We start from the raw sequence: 17,074 nt of genomic DNA, 5'->3' as shown, positions 1-17,074 counted from the left end.
GCTACTTATCTTGCTCCAGGAGAATCCAAACATTAACAGTCCCTAGGCACACCTAGAGAAGGAATTCAACACAAAACTCAATAAAATGATATAATGCCATGTAAACATACAAGACACACACTTGATTGTTTATTTTTTTTTTACTTAATCATATTAAGTCATGAGTGGGTGGTTCTTTGTTCAACAGATCCCTACAAAATTCCACATATTCACTTAGTCTTAGGATAGTCCAAAAGGCCTTTAGAACACTCATTACTCCTCTTAGCACCTAAAAGCCTATTTTTCCCAATTTAAGGCAAAATGCCCATTACAAAGGAGCTATAAGATTTTTCTTTGTCTAGTGCCTAAACCCAAGCTTAGCCACCTATATAAATTATTTTACGCATATAAGTGTTCTCACTTTGCGAAACAATATCTCCGAACATATACCTCCTTTGAAAATGACCAAAACTCATTTTAAGGCCATACAAAGGAGCTACTTTATTTTCTTTTTTATTTCACCAAAGCGAAGGTCCATACACCTTAGAATATTATTCCACGCATAAAAGTATGCTCGCTTTGTAAAACAGTAACTCATAGCACATACTTCCTTTGTAAATGGCTAAAAGGCACATAAAGGAAATCATGCCAACTTAATGATTCCAATGCTTTAGTCCATCAAATTCAAGCTTATCACACACCTCTAATCCAAGATTCATTAATTCATATATACAATATTGTTCATCTCTACAGTACTATTCATGTATACATCATTATTCACGTATATGACACTATCAAAAATACGGTATCTTTAGTTTTCTAAATACATTTTCACCATTAAAATTCTCATCTAAACACTTTTCTCAACATAAGCTAAACCTGAATCAAGCTCTAACATGCTCAATCAAACCAAATTTTCAAAATGAAAACCTAAATTCAATCTTCATAAAAACATGAAAAGTAATGAAATTTCTTACCACAATGCACTCTAGAGCAAAGGAGAGATGAGTTTCTAAGCTCCCATGGCCTCAAGCTCCATCAAAATTCATCTTTTCCATGAAATTCAAAATCTTTGGGGAGAAGATCTCTCTCTACAGTGAACCCCACCCAGAAATACTGGTACCAATGGATTCCTCTCGAAATTTCTCACAAGTTTGGCTTTGGAACGGAGTGATTAGGAGGTCTCTAGCTCAAGTTATGAGCCTTGGAAGATTTGATTTCAAAACCTCCATTTTCTTCTCTCCTTCACTGTGTCCGTCCGCTGAAACGAAGAAAATGCAGGAATAGTAACTCACTTGAGTTACTGAAGTGAATTCACTACACTAGAGGGTATAAACTTATCTATCTATACATCTCCATTCATTACCAAACTTTACCCACTAGACTAGAATATTTTTCTAGTCATATTTCTAATTTTACTTTCACTTTTCGGGTAACTTTGCTTACCCCAATTTTTACCCCTTAACTGTCATTTTAACTCATTTTTCATCAAAGGTGACTTTATCTCTTTTTCTTTATAGTTATCCTTCCATATTAAATCCTTAATTAAATGTGAGTGTCATTATAGAAAACATTAAGAACGATGAACACACATAATTATAGGTTATATTAGTCTATCCCTAGATCAAACAAAACCTAGCAATTATTCATATCGGAATTTCACACCAACATCCCTATTGTCATTTAAAATCCAAGTATCCTTCTATGAGTGATCAATTCACAAAAGAACCAAGAGTGAAACGTAGAATAATTGCACAACATGAAAGTTTAAATATTAAATTAAAAGGAAAAGTTGTAATCAAGATTCAAAAGGTTCCATCTAGCCCTAACTACAAGAAAACATAGCCTGACATAGTCAAGAAAACTAAGACAATAGATGAAAAACTAAAGAAAATCATGAAAGAACTCAATTGTCGATCACCATGGTGAAACCTTAATCCTTTCCTCCGCTCCTCAAGTCCAGAACAGAGCTTTTTCTCCTCTCCAAGTCGTAGAAAATTTGATTCTAATTGCCTTTTTCTTTCCCTTTTTAATGAAAAAATCTATGGGCTTTTTTACGAGAAGCTCGCTGCGCTCGCTAAAGCGAGCAAACCAGCAAGCTGCAGTTGAAAAATAAGTGTTTTCGTACTCCTGCTCGCTAAGTTGCTCATTGAAGCAAGCAACTCAGCAAGGTAATTCGTGATGCTCGCTCAGCAAGGATGAAGTTGCTTGAATTTTATCCCTTTAAGTTTCCTTGATCAGTCCTTGCTTCAATATAGCAATTTTAACCTGAAACCGATATATTTTTAAGTCAGTGTCATACCTAATCACGACAACTTAGAATCTTTTGCATCTAACTAATAAAAATAACCATGTCTTTGACCATATTTAACAATATTGAGCACAATTCGGTCCTAAAAACATGATATGCTTGACACTTTTAAAATGACACATAGAACCATGAAAGAATGGATAACAACTCAATAAGTGATCAACTTAGACATAGAAATCAAATCAATGGTAAATCGAGGAATATATAAAACATCGAAAAGGGACAAAGATGATAAGAACTTGATGGTTCCATAATAATCTGTAGGCACTCAATTTGCTGCTAGGAAGTAAGATAAAAATTGGCTTAATTTTATGAAACGTGGCTTGGTACTGCCAATACTGATTTGCTGTCAATCACGCCAAGAATCTCTTTGCATATGAATTCTTTAAAGTCTAAACCCTATCAGAACTTTAGAATAAAATATAATAGTGTAGCAAAATAGAGCAGAAGGCATGTAGAAATTAATGTCTAGGGTGTAGAATAAAATATAATGATATTGCATACGAATGTTTAGTCTAATAATAATCACATAGGGAAGATTAATTTTCATTTTCAAAAAGTTAATGTTTAAACAAAATAAATATTTGCAAGAAATATATTTTCTTTTGACAAATTAAATTGAAATTAGAAAATTGATTAAAATACTTACAAAGTCAAAAACAATAACAAGACTAAATTTCAAAATAGTTTCAAGCAAAATAAAAAATAGATGAACAAAGACATTAAAAAAAGACAAACAAAAGAATAAAGGCTGAGGTAAAATTTGTGAAAATTTACAGTTTGGTTTAAATCAAACTCATTGCAATGAAAATCAAAGTCATATAATTTTTAAAGAGATATACAATTGATTTAGCAATATATATATATATATATATATATATATATATATATATATAATTGTGACTTTGTTATTTTAAATTTATAAAAAGAATGACCAGTAAGTTAATTGTGATGAATAAAATTGTGACTTGGTTATTTTAAATTTATAAAAAGAATGACCAGTAGTAAGTAATTGTGATGAATAAGCAAACAAAATAATCCACCCAAAGAATAAAAAAAGTAAATAAGAAAACCAATCATTACTAATGATTACATAAAATTATAATAGTTAACCCTACAAACTAAAGGACCCAACCCATGTAGTATAAAACTAACTTTAGCCCACACTAATTGAAAATATAAAAATTATACTTCAGCCTGAAAATTAAAGTCCAAACATCAAGGACCCTACATAGTTTCCTTTGGGCAAAATTTCCCAAACAAGATGTTGTTAACCAACTTAAAGCACAACATCCACTTGGTGCTTTTTCCCGAACATGGTGCTTTGATGGTGGCTCACCTTGGATGTTGAAAGGTTGGGGATGACTGGGTTAGGAATGGTTGTGATGATGGAACTTTAATGGGTTTTCTTGATGGTAATGTGTGGGAGATCTTTATGGCTTATGTGTGAATTTACAATGGTGTGACCTCAAGGTGTTCGATTCTTTGGTTGAAAGAAATTGGCTAGAGAGTGGTGGCTCTGTTTTGGAGGAATCGAGAGTGTGGTTGACAGAAAGTCGAGACACACATATTCATCAATTATACGACACTCAAAAAAGCTGTATCACAAAGTGCATTTTCACATCAAGTAGAGACAGAGGCACTAAGTACGAACAATTAAAAAAGAGTAAATATCCTTTAGTTCCTCAACAAAAATTACGGTACTCATTTTAATCTCTTAGAAAAAAAATAATCATATTAATCTTTTTTGAGGGTGGCTCTTCTTTGAATTTTAAAAGAATGACAGTTTCAAAGAATTGAAATTTCAGACAAGTCGATTTTATTTTTCTTCTAAAGGATTAAAATAGATTTAGTGTTTTTTGTTGGATACACAAAAATGTATTTACTCTTAAAAAAATGATGAGAAATTTACTTTGGAGTCCGAAAGAGCTTGGAAGAAAGTTTCCCCTTCTCTGCCTCTTCACCCCACTGAGCGAGCAGCTTCCTGTTTTTCATAGTCCCTCTCTTGTCAGCAGCCAAATCCCCCATTTTCGTTTCTCTTCATTCATCATTTAATACCCTTAATTGCTGCAGAAATTATTACACTTACACATAACTAACATATACGTCAGTAAGAAGTTGCTTATCGTACATATATCACATTAAGATTTGGTGGTACATCAAAGTGGCTTACATTGTTCTAACATAAGCGCCAATGCACATTGGCTTACATAAGTACACACTAGATCACCTGATTTTGTCACCTGCTTATAGATGACAAATCAGGGGAACATGAAATTCTAATTACAAATATATTTACAAGTGGCCTTCTATTATAACCTTAGATATAAAGTCTCATCCAGCAGCAAAAACAGCATCATCTCTTACGCGCCCTTAAGTCCTCCTTCCTGTATGGCTTAGACATGTCAAAGGAATGTAAAATTAGAATAAATCCCACTAACTTTTGAGGTTTTGAGCTACAACCCGATTCAGCAATACCAGAATAGAGAATTCTACCCTTCTATACCTTGACTTAATTTCAATCACAAAAATCATGTATTTAAAGATTGTACATTATTGCACCTCACCAATAATAAATTTTGATTCCTTCACAAACACCTCACCAAGAATAAATTTTAATTCCTTCACAAAAAATAAATACTAAAATATTTACTCATGGCACCATTTCTGTTCCCTTTTCATTAGCCTGAACCTTTGGGGGCAACACTCATATATATTTTATTTTAATTAGCTCGAATGTTTGGGGGGCAATTATTTGTGTGAGGCTTGTATGTGGACTGAGCTCAAAATCAGGACATGGGATTCCCCTTGCCATACTTACCTAAAACCACTTGATCTAGGGACATATTGTTACCTTTGGGGGTTTGTCCCAATATTTTAATTCGAAGGTTACCCAAACCTTTGTGGGTTTATCTCTTGTTGAAAGTCATAGATTTAAAATAATAAGGAAGAATGGAGATATATATATATATATTTTTAACAACATACACAGTTAACATATTTAAAAAGATCATCTGATAAAAAATACATCTCTTCAGCATTTTTTGTTGACTCTTCTTCCATTGCAACAATTTCCTCAACTCCTGAAGACACTATCTTAAGCATTACTAGATTCCCAAGACCCTGGCACAGTGAATGTTAGAAACTCAATACTATGTTCACATGTTACACCAATATTTCTCTAGACTTAGACCTTTCACATCAAATATTGTTTCTAATGAAACCGTTTCTCACTGCTAGCTCTTCCAGTCCATGAGCATTTGCAGTACGCTTGATGAAAAAATACCATATGATAAAAAATCACATCTGGGCAACACTAAAAATTTCAAGTTGCAAAACATATAGTGATACAATTGGCCATACCTCAAATACTATAGCTCTGGGTATTCAGACAGGTTCAAATGTTGGAATCTGTAACATGCAACCTGTTATATAAAATTAATATATTAAGAGACAAATCAAAAGTATTTTCAAGCGATATTTAATCATGCATGTTGATCATAGACCATTACTATAATTTCTACACACACAAGCAGAATAGTAATCGTCTTAAATGAATGAAAATCAAATGAATTGGCGGATCAACACATACCTTAGCTTATCTTTAAACATATTCTTTATTGTTTCATTCAGGTCACCATCCCAACGAGATTTTTCGTCATTTTCCTCAGTTTGTACTTCTTGAAGATCTGGTGTGCTGGTGTCTTCCAAAGAAAAAATCTCCATTCGAGGACATTCTTTTACAATAACTTTTTCCAACAATGGAAACTTAATGAAGCACTTACATGAGCAAAACTTGCGGAGACTTGCTAAACAAATAAGTTCCAGAGTTTGCAAATTGAAAAATGCAATCTCATTGTTTGTCTCATCTTCTTTTCCACTCACTACATCCTCTAATAAATCGCACCCTTTAATCTTCATTGTTGTGAGCTTGACCAGACTCTTTGCTGTTGAGCATGCTATCAAATTTATGAGCCCAATGCAGTTTGTGATCTCCAAATTAGTCAAGTAATTAAAGGTAACAGAGGAAGGCACCAAATTTATCAGACTGGAACATTGGAAAACATGTATGCTTTCAAGACATTGAAGAACGGGGTCAATTTGGAATCCTTCCTTGCATATATGTTGAAGTTTATTGAGTTCCCATAATGTCAACTTTTTAGGCCTTGTGCTAATTTTGATTTGTCTTTCCTCACCTATAAGTGGTTCGTCTTGGAATATCTCTGTGAAGGAACTCCATTGAACCGCTAGCTCTTCCAAATTTGGTACATTTTTTAGAAACCAATACGGAAAAGGAGCTTCTTCATAAGTGAATTCGGACACCCAAATAGATTTAAGTTTGCTGAATAGCTTCCCTGAATATTGGTTGTGCAATAAGATGTCAAAATCTTTGTTATTCAGCATCAACCTCTCTGCATTAGGAAGTACCTGTTGAATAACCAAAATTAGAACTGAAGAAATCTATATTTTCCTTCACTGTTCTCAACAAAAGAATATATATACATAGTACTACATAGAATATCAACAAAATGTAAATGACCAATCTGCCCAACTGAAAAAAGAATTGTTTTTCTCGCCAAATGGAGACAACGGAATTTTTGCAAGGGTAAATATTTTTAAAAAATTCTCTAATGAAAAAAAAAAAAAAGACTAGAGTGTGCAAGAATTATTCACTACAGCAAGTATAAAATTTTGCACTACCCATACCTCTTCAATTGTGAAAAGAGGTTGATAAGTTGAGAGACAGAGTTTGTCATCTGTAGTTCTTTCTGGGTAGCCCATAGGCTGTGTCTTAAATAGCTCCAACTTTGGACACGTGAACACCTTTATTATTTTCAAGGATTTACATTGTAGAGAATGGATCCCAGAAAAGAAAGCCTTGAGTTTAGGCAAATGCTTAAGTTGAAGGGATGTCAAATGAGGGAACTCAAATTTAATTATCTCCTCATCTCCTTCTTCCTTGCCAATAATTTCTTCAACCCCACAGTCAGTTACTTGAAGATCTTGAAGGTTTTTGATATCTCTCGCTATTGAGAGTGGAAAGAGACTTGTTAAGATTTTGCATTCTATAATAGATACTTCACACAAATTCTGAAAGCTAACAGTTCCATGGGGATCTTCCTTCCACACATGCTTCAGTTTAGGAAGATTAGATAGTGTTAACTTTTTCAACAGTGTGGAATTCTTCACTAAAATTTCTGTAGCAAATTCAGCTTTCACATCAAACACAGCTTCTAATGAACTACAATCTTTTACATCTAGTTCTTCCAAGTTCGAAAGCACATTCAGTAAATTTGGTTGAAAGAGTACATCCAATAAAAAATCACATTTATGAACCACTAAAGACGTCAAACTGCTGAATACATTGCATTGAGGATGGCCATACCATAACTCTTTCAGCTCAGGATATTCAGATAAGTTCAAATGCATGAAACTACAAAATGCCACCTGTGAAAAAAAATCTATTTGGTTAGTTTAAATAAAACTAATGCATTGATTTATTATTACATAGGAAATCAATTGCAAAATCAAAGGATACCTTATCTTCAAACATTTTCTTTATCGTATCATTTAAGTTCTCATTCCAATGCCATTCTTCATCATTTTTTGCCACATTCACTTTTCGAAGATTTGGTGTGCTTGTATTTTCCACAGAGAAAATCTTCAAGCGAGGACATTCTCTCACAACTACTTGTTCCAGCAATGGAAACCTCAAAAAGCACTTACTAGAGCAAAATTTGTTAAGATTTGGCAAACTTTCCAACATCAATATTTCCAAACTAATAAATACAATGTCATATTCTTCTCTCTTTCCTATTATTATTTCTTCAAGTGAATTACACTCTTTTACCTTCAATGTTGTCAGTTTGACTAAGCTTCTCGCCGTAGGAGATGTGATTAAATTTATCAACCCACTGCACTTTGTTATCTCCAAATACGTCAAGTGACTAAAAGTAACAGAGGAAGGTAGCAAGTTTGTCAAATTATGACATTCATCAACATCTAAGTATTCAAGAACCTGAAGAACTGGGTCAATTTGGGATCCTTCTTCACAGATATGTTGAAGTTTAGGTAATTGATACAGTGTCAACCTTTTGAGCCGTGGGTAAGTTTTTTCACTTACTAGTCTTTCATCTTGAAATATCTTTTTGTAGGAACTACATCCAACAACGAGCTCCTCAAGGGTACACACATTTTGGAGAAACCAATCAGGAAAAGAAGGCTCTTCGTCCCTACAATCGGTGAGCCCAAGATATTTCAATTTGGTGAAGAGGGCACCTAAATTTTGGGCTTGCAGTATCATGTTAGCGTCCCTGTAGCTTATTCTCAACTTCTCCAAGTTTGGAATCATCTAAAACATAAATGAAGAACAATTTACAATAAATTAATATTTACTTTTTATACAAAAGGAAAAGAAAAGAATATTTACAGTTGACTCAAAGTAGTCTATGCTGCCATTGTACTTTCCATTTTATTTTATTTTTGTCATTACCAGTGTCCAGTCCTCAGTTTCATCTAAAACCATTTATGCTTGTCTACATACCTCTCATAAAGTATGATATTCAAATCACTCCAGATATAAAAAGTTCTCAATTGCCTACTAAAGAACAAAAGTTCTCAATTTTTTGTGATCATATTTTTGCACATATGGTTTTTGAAAAAAATAAAAAAGCATAATTCTTTTTTTCGGATAAAAAAATAATAATGAAGTTTTACCACAAATAATATAATTTTTTTTTGAATATATGCTTAATACCTCTCTTTGCCAAAACCAATATTAAAAAACTTAAATGCAGCGTGGTGTAATTTAAATAAATTCCCATATTAAAAAAATCCTAATATTTTTCCTCTTAATTTTTTGTGATCACATTTAGCAATTTAATACTTTCTAGGAATTTGAAATATTGTTATTAACCTAATTTTCAAAAGTAACTGGAGTATTAAAATTCCAGTTTTCTACAATTGTGAAAACTAGCAGATCCATTGAGCCAATTAATTTCCAATCTACTACTATTTCATGGTAGCTTATAGGTTTTGTCTTAAACAGTGCCAATATGCAACGGTTGGATATAGCCATATTTTTTGGAATTTCATGATAAAAGCAAAAATCCAACGTAATGTAGTTTTCATGCAATTTTAAATGATATATACCTCTTCGACTCTGAAAAGTGACTGCTGCACAGTAACAGGGAGTTTACCATCTAGAAACCTTCCATCAGTATTTGTGGACAGAGTCTTGTATAAATTCAATTTTGCACACCTAAAAACATCTATTTTTCTCAAAGATGGACATGCTAAAGTATAACTTCCAGCATAGAAACCCTTGAGTTTGTGTAAGCCCCAAAGCAATAGACTATTTAGTTCATGAAACTCAAATAGGGGAGTTGTGCACATGGATCCTTCCTTCTCTGCAACAATTTCCTTCATGTTCCCACACCACATTATAAAAAGTTCTTTGAGAAGTGAGCAGTGAGTGGCAACAGAAAATGGAAATAGATAGTCCAAGCTTCCACAACTTTTTAGATATACGTTTTCTAGATTATGAAAATGAAAAATTCCTTCAGGATCCCTACTCCATGTCCTTTTCAGCTTTGGCAATTCTTCTAAAGTAATGCTTTTCAGTTGTGTTCCATCCTCTATACTGCTCTTTTCATTCGAAGTCAATTCAAATATCTCTTCCACTAAAGCACAATCTGTAACCGCTAGCATCTCTAAGTTATGGTATGTTTCCTGGATTGAAGAAGGAAAAACCACTACAATTTTATTGCAGTTTCTGACTTGCAACGTCTTCACTGTTTCAAATTGGCAGTGCCATATCGTCTCCAAGCTTTCCATGTCCTTCAATATGATTGTCTCCAGTTTGGAGAATCGAACCTATGATTCACAATTTATGAAATCATAAATAATTAATTTGTATCAATGATAAATATTTATATAAATGCAAGTTCACAATTGTAATATTGTTCCAAATGGTAGAATTACCATACCTCATTGAGTGAAGCACAAGCAGTACCATTGTTTCTCTCTCTAGTGGCTATTATCTCATCTATCAAATGACATTTACTAATTTCAAGCCGTTTGAGATTAATAAAACTTCCAACCACGGTAGATGAGAACAAGTACTTTAGTCCACCACAATTCTCCACAATCAAGTTTGACAATTTGGAAACAGAATGCTGACTGTCATCCCAAATTTTGTTCAAATTGAGTGAGCTCAACTTAAGGGTATCCAAATTAGGGAATGCAACCTACATATAAACAAATTAACAAAAATCTTAATTGACAGGCTATTGGGATAGTTATGATAAGCATTACCCATTCCAATATTTATACATGCTTTCTTGGCATTGTATAATGTTACATCCATAATTATTCATTAAAAACCCAAAAAGATTAAAATAGTTATATTAACTATTTCTTGTAGATATAAGGATTTACTTATCAAATTAAAAAGGAAAAAAATGCGTAGACATTTCATATGTTTATATTTTGATGAAAAATTCTCCAATTTTCTAAAATATAAAAATTGATCCTTTGGTTCATTATTACTATTAACATGGTTTGAGTTTTCAAGTAGCTATTATCATAGTCAAGTATATTTATTGATGTCGTAAACATATCATTGAATGATAGTACTAAGAAATTTTACACTTATAGCTCTATTAATTATCTAATATTCATCATCGAATATAAAACCATGCATGATTTTGTTAATAATAATATGATTCACCGAACATCCTTTCCCTCAACATCAAATATAAACCATGATTTTAAAAGACATAAGCTCCCATAGGCTACTTTTCTATTTTTACCAGACTTATTATGGTAAATATTTTTATCTTATTAATATTATTTAGGCTTTTTTTTTTTATGCATGAAGAAATTCTAAAATACAGAAAGAAATTGACAACCACCCCTAAGGCAAGGAGTGGCTGAAGAGTTTGCAATACGTCTTTGCAATTAAGAGTTTGCAAATGGTCCCTATAGTTTTAAAAAATTCTATTTGTATTCCTATGGATTAGATTCAGAAAGCTTAGTAATAATAAAAAGTCTTGAAACTTTAAAGATATAATTAAAAAAATTGAAACAACAAGAATTGAACAACAAATTTTTGAAATCCATATATCATTCGTAAATCTTAAATTAGGTCCAAGTTTCCAATAACTATTAATGTAGGTTTGGTCCCCAGAGTCAATCCGACCTAACCCACCAAAAAGTTGGTACAAAACTTATGTACAAGAATTCGGGTTTTTCTAATCCTTGTCGCTTGATCTAACCAAAGCAAATGAAGACGAGATGACCAGTTCCTGTCGTCAATGTAAATGTATATTTTGTAAAAAGAAGAGAAGATGAACAATTTTTGGGGGATAAAATATGAAATTAAGTAATTCATAATTTAATTTAATTTAATAGATAAGATTGGACTAGTGACTTATGAGTTTATTTTAAAAATTTCATTATTTCTACAATTTTTTTTTTGCAATGGTATAATCTTAGGATTTTTTTTCTTCAAAATAATAATGTAGCGCTAGCCTCTTAATTTGGTACTTCTTTTTGTTAAATTAAAATCTACTTTTAAATTAAAGTTAAATAAAGTGCTTAAAAAATAAAGCTAAAAATTATTTGATAATTGCGTGTAAAGTTATTCTTAGGGGATATGTATATTATTTATTTGATAATATGCATGTCATAAATTTAAAATACTATCATATGCATCGAAACAAGAATAAGAGCAAAAGAACATACCTGGGAACTAAAAAACGATACAGGAACACTAGTCTGCAACCATTGATGCTTGGTTATGGAGGAGGTCAATTCATAAGAGAAGAAATTATCAAGAGTTTGCAAATGTTGTAAAGTCAAAGAACGCAGTGAAAGAAACTCAATTTTATTTTTATCTGCGCTTGCATCGCAATCTACAAGCACTATCTTCTTCATAGAATTGCATTGACAAACTTCAATCTCTGAAAGTTGGGAAAGTCCTTCCACCATTGAAAAGGAGAGAAGATATTTTAATTGGACACAATTTTTAACTTTGATGATTCTAAGCTTGCCAAAAGAATTAACTGCAAGTGGGCCATGACATATCTTCTCCATGTTTTTAAGATTCTGAAGTACCAATGTTTCCAAGTTGAGAAACGAAACCTTCACTTGATTCCTACCCATTGAGTCAACAATGTGCATCATTTTAGCATTATTTTGGATATGGAGATGTTTCAACAATGGAAATCCTTCCCTATTCATTTGATAAAGAACATTTGAAATTCCAACTACATCATCCAAGTACAAATTCTCAGCCCTTTTAATCAATGCTTTAATCCCGGGCTCTAAATGTATATTGGTACCAAGTTTGAGTTTCAATGTTTTCAAGCTTACATTCCTAATGTCATACCATTCCCATACATCTCCGATAACAATTTTATATCGTTCTACCTTCTCAAATATCAATTCCTTTGGCAAAATCGAAGCCTCGCGAATTTGTAATTCTAGAGCAGTCAAGTTAGACAATTGTCGAAGCTCAGCAAGGCTAGCATTTTCATTTTGGTTAGCTGAATTCTCAACCTCCCACTTAATGGATGTATTTCCCAAGCACAACTCCTCCAAATTAGTCAAGCTTGATATGATGTTGGGTGGGAAGACTTCAATACCAGAATAGCTTAAATCAAGCTTTCTTAGATGAGTCAATTGCCCTATTTCTCTTGGCAATTTCGTCATCGAAGATTTCCAAAGGCTAAAAATTTCTAAATTTTTCAAAGCTCCAATTTGATTCATATTTTCCAAAATGCATTGATCCAAACACAATGTTTGAAGCCTAGTTAGGGACTGAAAAGAAGTGGGTAACAAAGACAAGTTCAACCATGTTAAATCTAACACTTTGAGGCTTCCCATTCCCTCAAAAAAAGGATTTGGGATTTCTAAAGAACGATTAGCACTATCCAAGCTAAAAAGCTTCACGTTAGGACAATCTAACCTTTGAGGAAGCTCATGAATATGACAATTATCTAAGATGATCTGTGTGCACCTTTCTAGAAAATTCTTTATTGGCCATTTCAACTCAGTCTTCGGTTGCACAAAAAATACATATTGATCTCTTGAAGCTATGTAGATAGCTACTTCACGAACAAGGTCATGCATTTGGATATGCTCACGTGTGTTATCTTCAAACAATAGGCAAGATGCCTTCAAGGATCCAATTATTTTATAAAATCTATGTCTTGCATCTTTCACAGTGTTTATAGGCTTGAATATATCCAAACCCATTGCAACTTTCAATAAGTACTCCACACTGGAGGAATCCAGTACAGCAAAAAGTAAGAGTACCTGCATTTCATCGCTCTCCAATGATTTGTAACTCAACTCCAAAGCAGAGTAAGTCATTGCATCCACCTCCCAATGATCAACACTTTTTAGTTGCCTTAATGCATCATTCCAAGCATGAATATCTTTATTTTTCAATGCTCGTGCTACCGTTACCAGCCGAAGAGGAAAACCTGCACATTTTTTTGCCACTTGAGTTGCTATATCATGTAAATTGATATCCTTAACTACATCCCCAGCCATGAATCGAAATAACTTCCATGTTTCTGCTTCATTCAAAACGTCAACTTTGAAATTCGGTTTAGCATCCATTTCGACCAACACATCCTGATTTCTAGAAGTCATCAATAGCTTACAAGCATTATGTTCATCCTCAGAAGGAATTCCCACTTTCTTCAAATCAAGTTTGGTCCAAATATCATCAAGAATGACAAGGATAGTTTTCTCTGCTTTAATTCTCTGCCTTAAGCGGGATGCCCTACCAACAACAGTCTCCTCATAAAATCGAAAACCCAACAAATCCGCAATCTCCCCTTGAATTGTTCTAAGGTCTGGAGTTTTAGATACATTGGCCATAACTACTTTATCAAACAATTTGTCTTGTGTGGCTATTTGAGCAACTTCCATCACCATATAGGTCTTACCCATACCGCCTAGCCCATAGACCCCAATGTTGTGTACTTTAGGGTCTCTAAGAGCGTGCATAATGTCCTCCTTAATTGACTCTCTTGTCTCAAGCTTTTCGTTACCACCTGTGCTTGAAGTTGAACCTACTCCATCCAGAGGAGGAAGGTAACCAACTCGACTGAATTTCCCTTTTCCCTGTACCTCAACAACCTCATTTTCTATCTTTGAAGCTTTCCTACTAAGTTTATGTCGTAAAATCAAATTGGGGAATGACCATCCAGAGCACCCCACCCTTGCACGACCAGGATCTTTCTGAAGCTGATTTGCCTCTTCAATGACCTCATTCACCTTCTCCAGCCAGTTCTGCACATCTCTTTCTATTTCTTTTCCATTTCTTCTTTCGTCTTCAACCGAGTGGTTCAATCTTACTCTTGTATCCTCGAGCTCCTTGACTTGATCATCTAGCTTCTTGAAATTGTCCTTGTAGAATATTAAATAACCTGCTTGTCGTCCAATAGGTTCAACAGTATACTCCGCTACTTTTCCAGCAATGGAAATGAGAATATCCATTAAGACTGAAAGCAATAAACATTATTTTGGATGAGGAAAAGACAAGAGAAGCATTTTATACACTCATGTTGAAAACACATTACCTTGAAACTCGAAACAAGGATAATCAGTTTGAATTTATGCTCGAAGATAAGATAGTCGAAGGATCAAAAACAGTAGCAACTTAATGAAGTGGATCCTTTAAAAAGACTACCTGAATTTAAATTCATAATTCAAATTTGAACTCAATATCACTTACTTTATTTGACCAGAACGAAATTAAAAACTTCTTTGAAAATTTAGAACCCGTTATGAGAAAACAAAGCTAAACTTGGGAGTATGTTTATTAATAGAAAATTGGAGAAAATTGAATTTCACTACAATCACTTGAAATCAACCTAGGATTTACATTTTAAACTATTTTGAAAACATTAAGTTATCTCATAAAATAAATATAAAAAAGTTTAAATAAAAATTACTCAGTAATCATTAATGAAATCACAATTTTTACAAGTAAAGTAAAAAGTAAAGATTGTATATGAATTAAAATATTTACAAGTTACAAGATAATAAAAAGAACAAAATAGACTAATCTACCAAACAAATCAAAAAGACTATATTAAAAAAAAAAAACACACAATTTGAATTGCTAAAGAATAGGAAATTCAAAATCATGCAATTTTTTAAAAGTTGTGATTCGTTTCATTTTGATTAAAACAAGAATCTGGTTTAAAACTGGAATAATTCAAACAAAGCAATAAAGCTAATAAACATATATACTTAATCCAGAAAATAATCTAGATAAAAGAAACAAGTAAAAAATAAATAAATTAAACATGCCAATTAAAAGATTATTATTATTATTATTATTATGGATATATGTATATTATTTGTTTTAAATTTTTTAAGGTCAGATCAAGATTAACTGCTGACAAAACATACCGAATAAAAATATTAATAGCATATTTAGATGAACTAATTTTAGGACTCAAACTGTTGTAAACTAAAAATATCACAAAAAAGCTTAATAAAAACGTTTATTTTCGGTAATTATTTCCAAACTGTTATAAATCATTAAATAGCAAAAACCTCTAGAATTTTCAAAAAAAAAAAAAAACAAAAACTCTTACATATATGAAACGAGCAACTAAGCAGATTCACGTGTAGTTGGGTTTTTGGCAATATTGACGGTATGTTTTTTTAACAAATAGAGTGATGTAAATAACCCAAATAATCTGCATCAAATAATAATAATAATAATATAAATAATTTTTTTTTTTAAATATAGACCGGTAAGCATTGATAGCAATTTTGAGCTGCAAGAGGTTGAAAATATCTAAGCAGGTAGGAATAAGAGTATGTATTTGATCTTTTTTAGTACTGTACTTGGGTAGAGTATGTATTAGAGTATGTATTTGATCTTTTTTAGTACTGTACTTGGGTAGACGGGAAAAATATTTGTCTTTATCAAAGATATAATTTTATCATTTTAGATCTAACCGTTGATTTCTGTTAAGTAATGATTAGGATTTATTACAAATTTAGTGTAAATTATTAATTAATTAATAATTTTGACCCAATAAATTATAATCGTTGATCGATAGAAATTAACAGTTAACATATAAAATCACAAAGATAAATATTTTTCTCTAAATTTAAAACCTTAATCGTGATAGCTATTTCAAAAAGGATTAACCCCAAAGTGATGTACGAATTGAAATATATCAAAAAAAGAAAAAAAAGAGAACAAATGCGTACCTCTCTTGTTGAGGAAACTCCAATCCAATACTTCAAATGAAGAGAGTGAATACTGAAATTGATGGTAGTTCCTTCACCAGGTATCAGCCCAACAGTTCTTTGTTTCTTTTTCTTTTTCGGTTTTGAGATGTTATATGAGCTCGAAAATAACTGGAATCTTATAAGCCAAAGAACACTCAAACCAAAAAGCAAACAATATGAAACATTTTCTTCATTTTTCTTTTAGATTTTTTTGGTCGGATTTTCTGGGTTTTATGAGCTCCAAAATAAGATATTCTAACTGGGAATCAGAACAACAAATCTCAAAGGAAAATTTAAAGACTCAAAGTAAAAGACAAACAATCAACAACATAGAAACGCTCTGGAACTTGATTTTTAGGGTTGTACGATCGACATGAGAAACAACTAACTTTAAAGCAGAATAGAAACCTTACAAACAATCTGCAACGCTCTTTTCTTTTTGTTTTTGTTTGAAACTAAAAGCAAAACTCTAACGTAATTAATTGTAAACAAGTACGGATTGGCTCAGTG

The 17,074-nt window shown here is 32.4% G+C and overlaps 1 protein-coding gene across 3 annotated transcripts; it reads right to left on the bottom strand.

The window, feature by feature from the left end:
• Positions 1 to 1,809: 1,809 nt before the first annotated feature.
• Positions 1,810 to 17,074, bottom strand: LOC133286205 (uncharacterized). 3 transcript variants are annotated; one of them, XR_009748095.1, is made up of 10 exons: positions 16,544 to 17,074; positions 12,038 to 14,811; positions 10,279 to 10,539; positions 9,443 to 10,165; positions 7,830 to 8,642; positions 6,998 to 7,738; positions 5,883 to 6,718; positions 5,654 to 5,715; positions 4,203 to 4,685; positions 1,810 to 2,247 (listed from the first exon to the last, which is right to left on the bottom strand). XR_009748095.1 is itself a non-coding variant. In XM_061483593.1 (9 exons), the coding sequence occupies exons 2-8, from the start codon at positions 14,804 to 14,806 to the stop codon at positions 5,688 to 5,690; spliced, it is 6,171 nt and encodes a 2,056-aa protein (XP_061339577.1). In that variant the 5' UTR covers positions 14,807 to 14,811; positions 16,544 to 17,074; the 3' UTR covers positions 4,125 to 4,685; positions 5,654 to 5,687. The 3 variants fall into 3 exon arrangements, 1 of the variants encoding a protein (XP_061339577.1); XR_009748096.1 differs by having other exon boundaries at positions 4,203 to 4,677; XM_061483593.1 differs by lacking the exon at positions 1,810 to 2,247 and having other exon boundaries at positions 4,125 to 4,685.

The sequence above is a fragment of the Gastrolobium bilobum genome, unplaced genomic scaffold (assembly GCF_033153095.1).
Source record: "Gastrolobium bilobum isolate Gb01-03AN ecotype WA unplaced genomic scaffold, APGP_CSIRO_Gbil_v1 utg19354, whole genome shotgun sequence".
Lineage (NCBI taxonomy): Eukaryota > Viridiplantae > Streptophyta > Magnoliopsida > Fabales > Fabaceae > Gastrolobium > Gastrolobium bilobum.
Note: the sequence above shows the minus strand (reverse complement) of the source record. Positions and strands in the feature narration are given on the sequence as shown.

Bases quoted from the DNA above. Each gene is read 5' to 3' on its own strand.
- LOC133286205 (XM_061483593.1), bottom strand. From the start codon at position 14,806: ATGGATATTCTCATTTCCATTGCTGGAAAAGTAGCGGAGTATACTGTT. The intron at 8,643-9,442 runs GTATATATCATT...TTTATGTTTTAG, and splicing joins CACTTTTCAGAGTCGAAGAG to ATGATTCCAAACTTGGAGAA. The intron at 6,719-6,997 runs GTATGGGTAGTG...GTTATTCAACAG, and splicing joins CTCTTTTCACAATTGAAGAG to GTACTTCCTAATGCAGAGAG.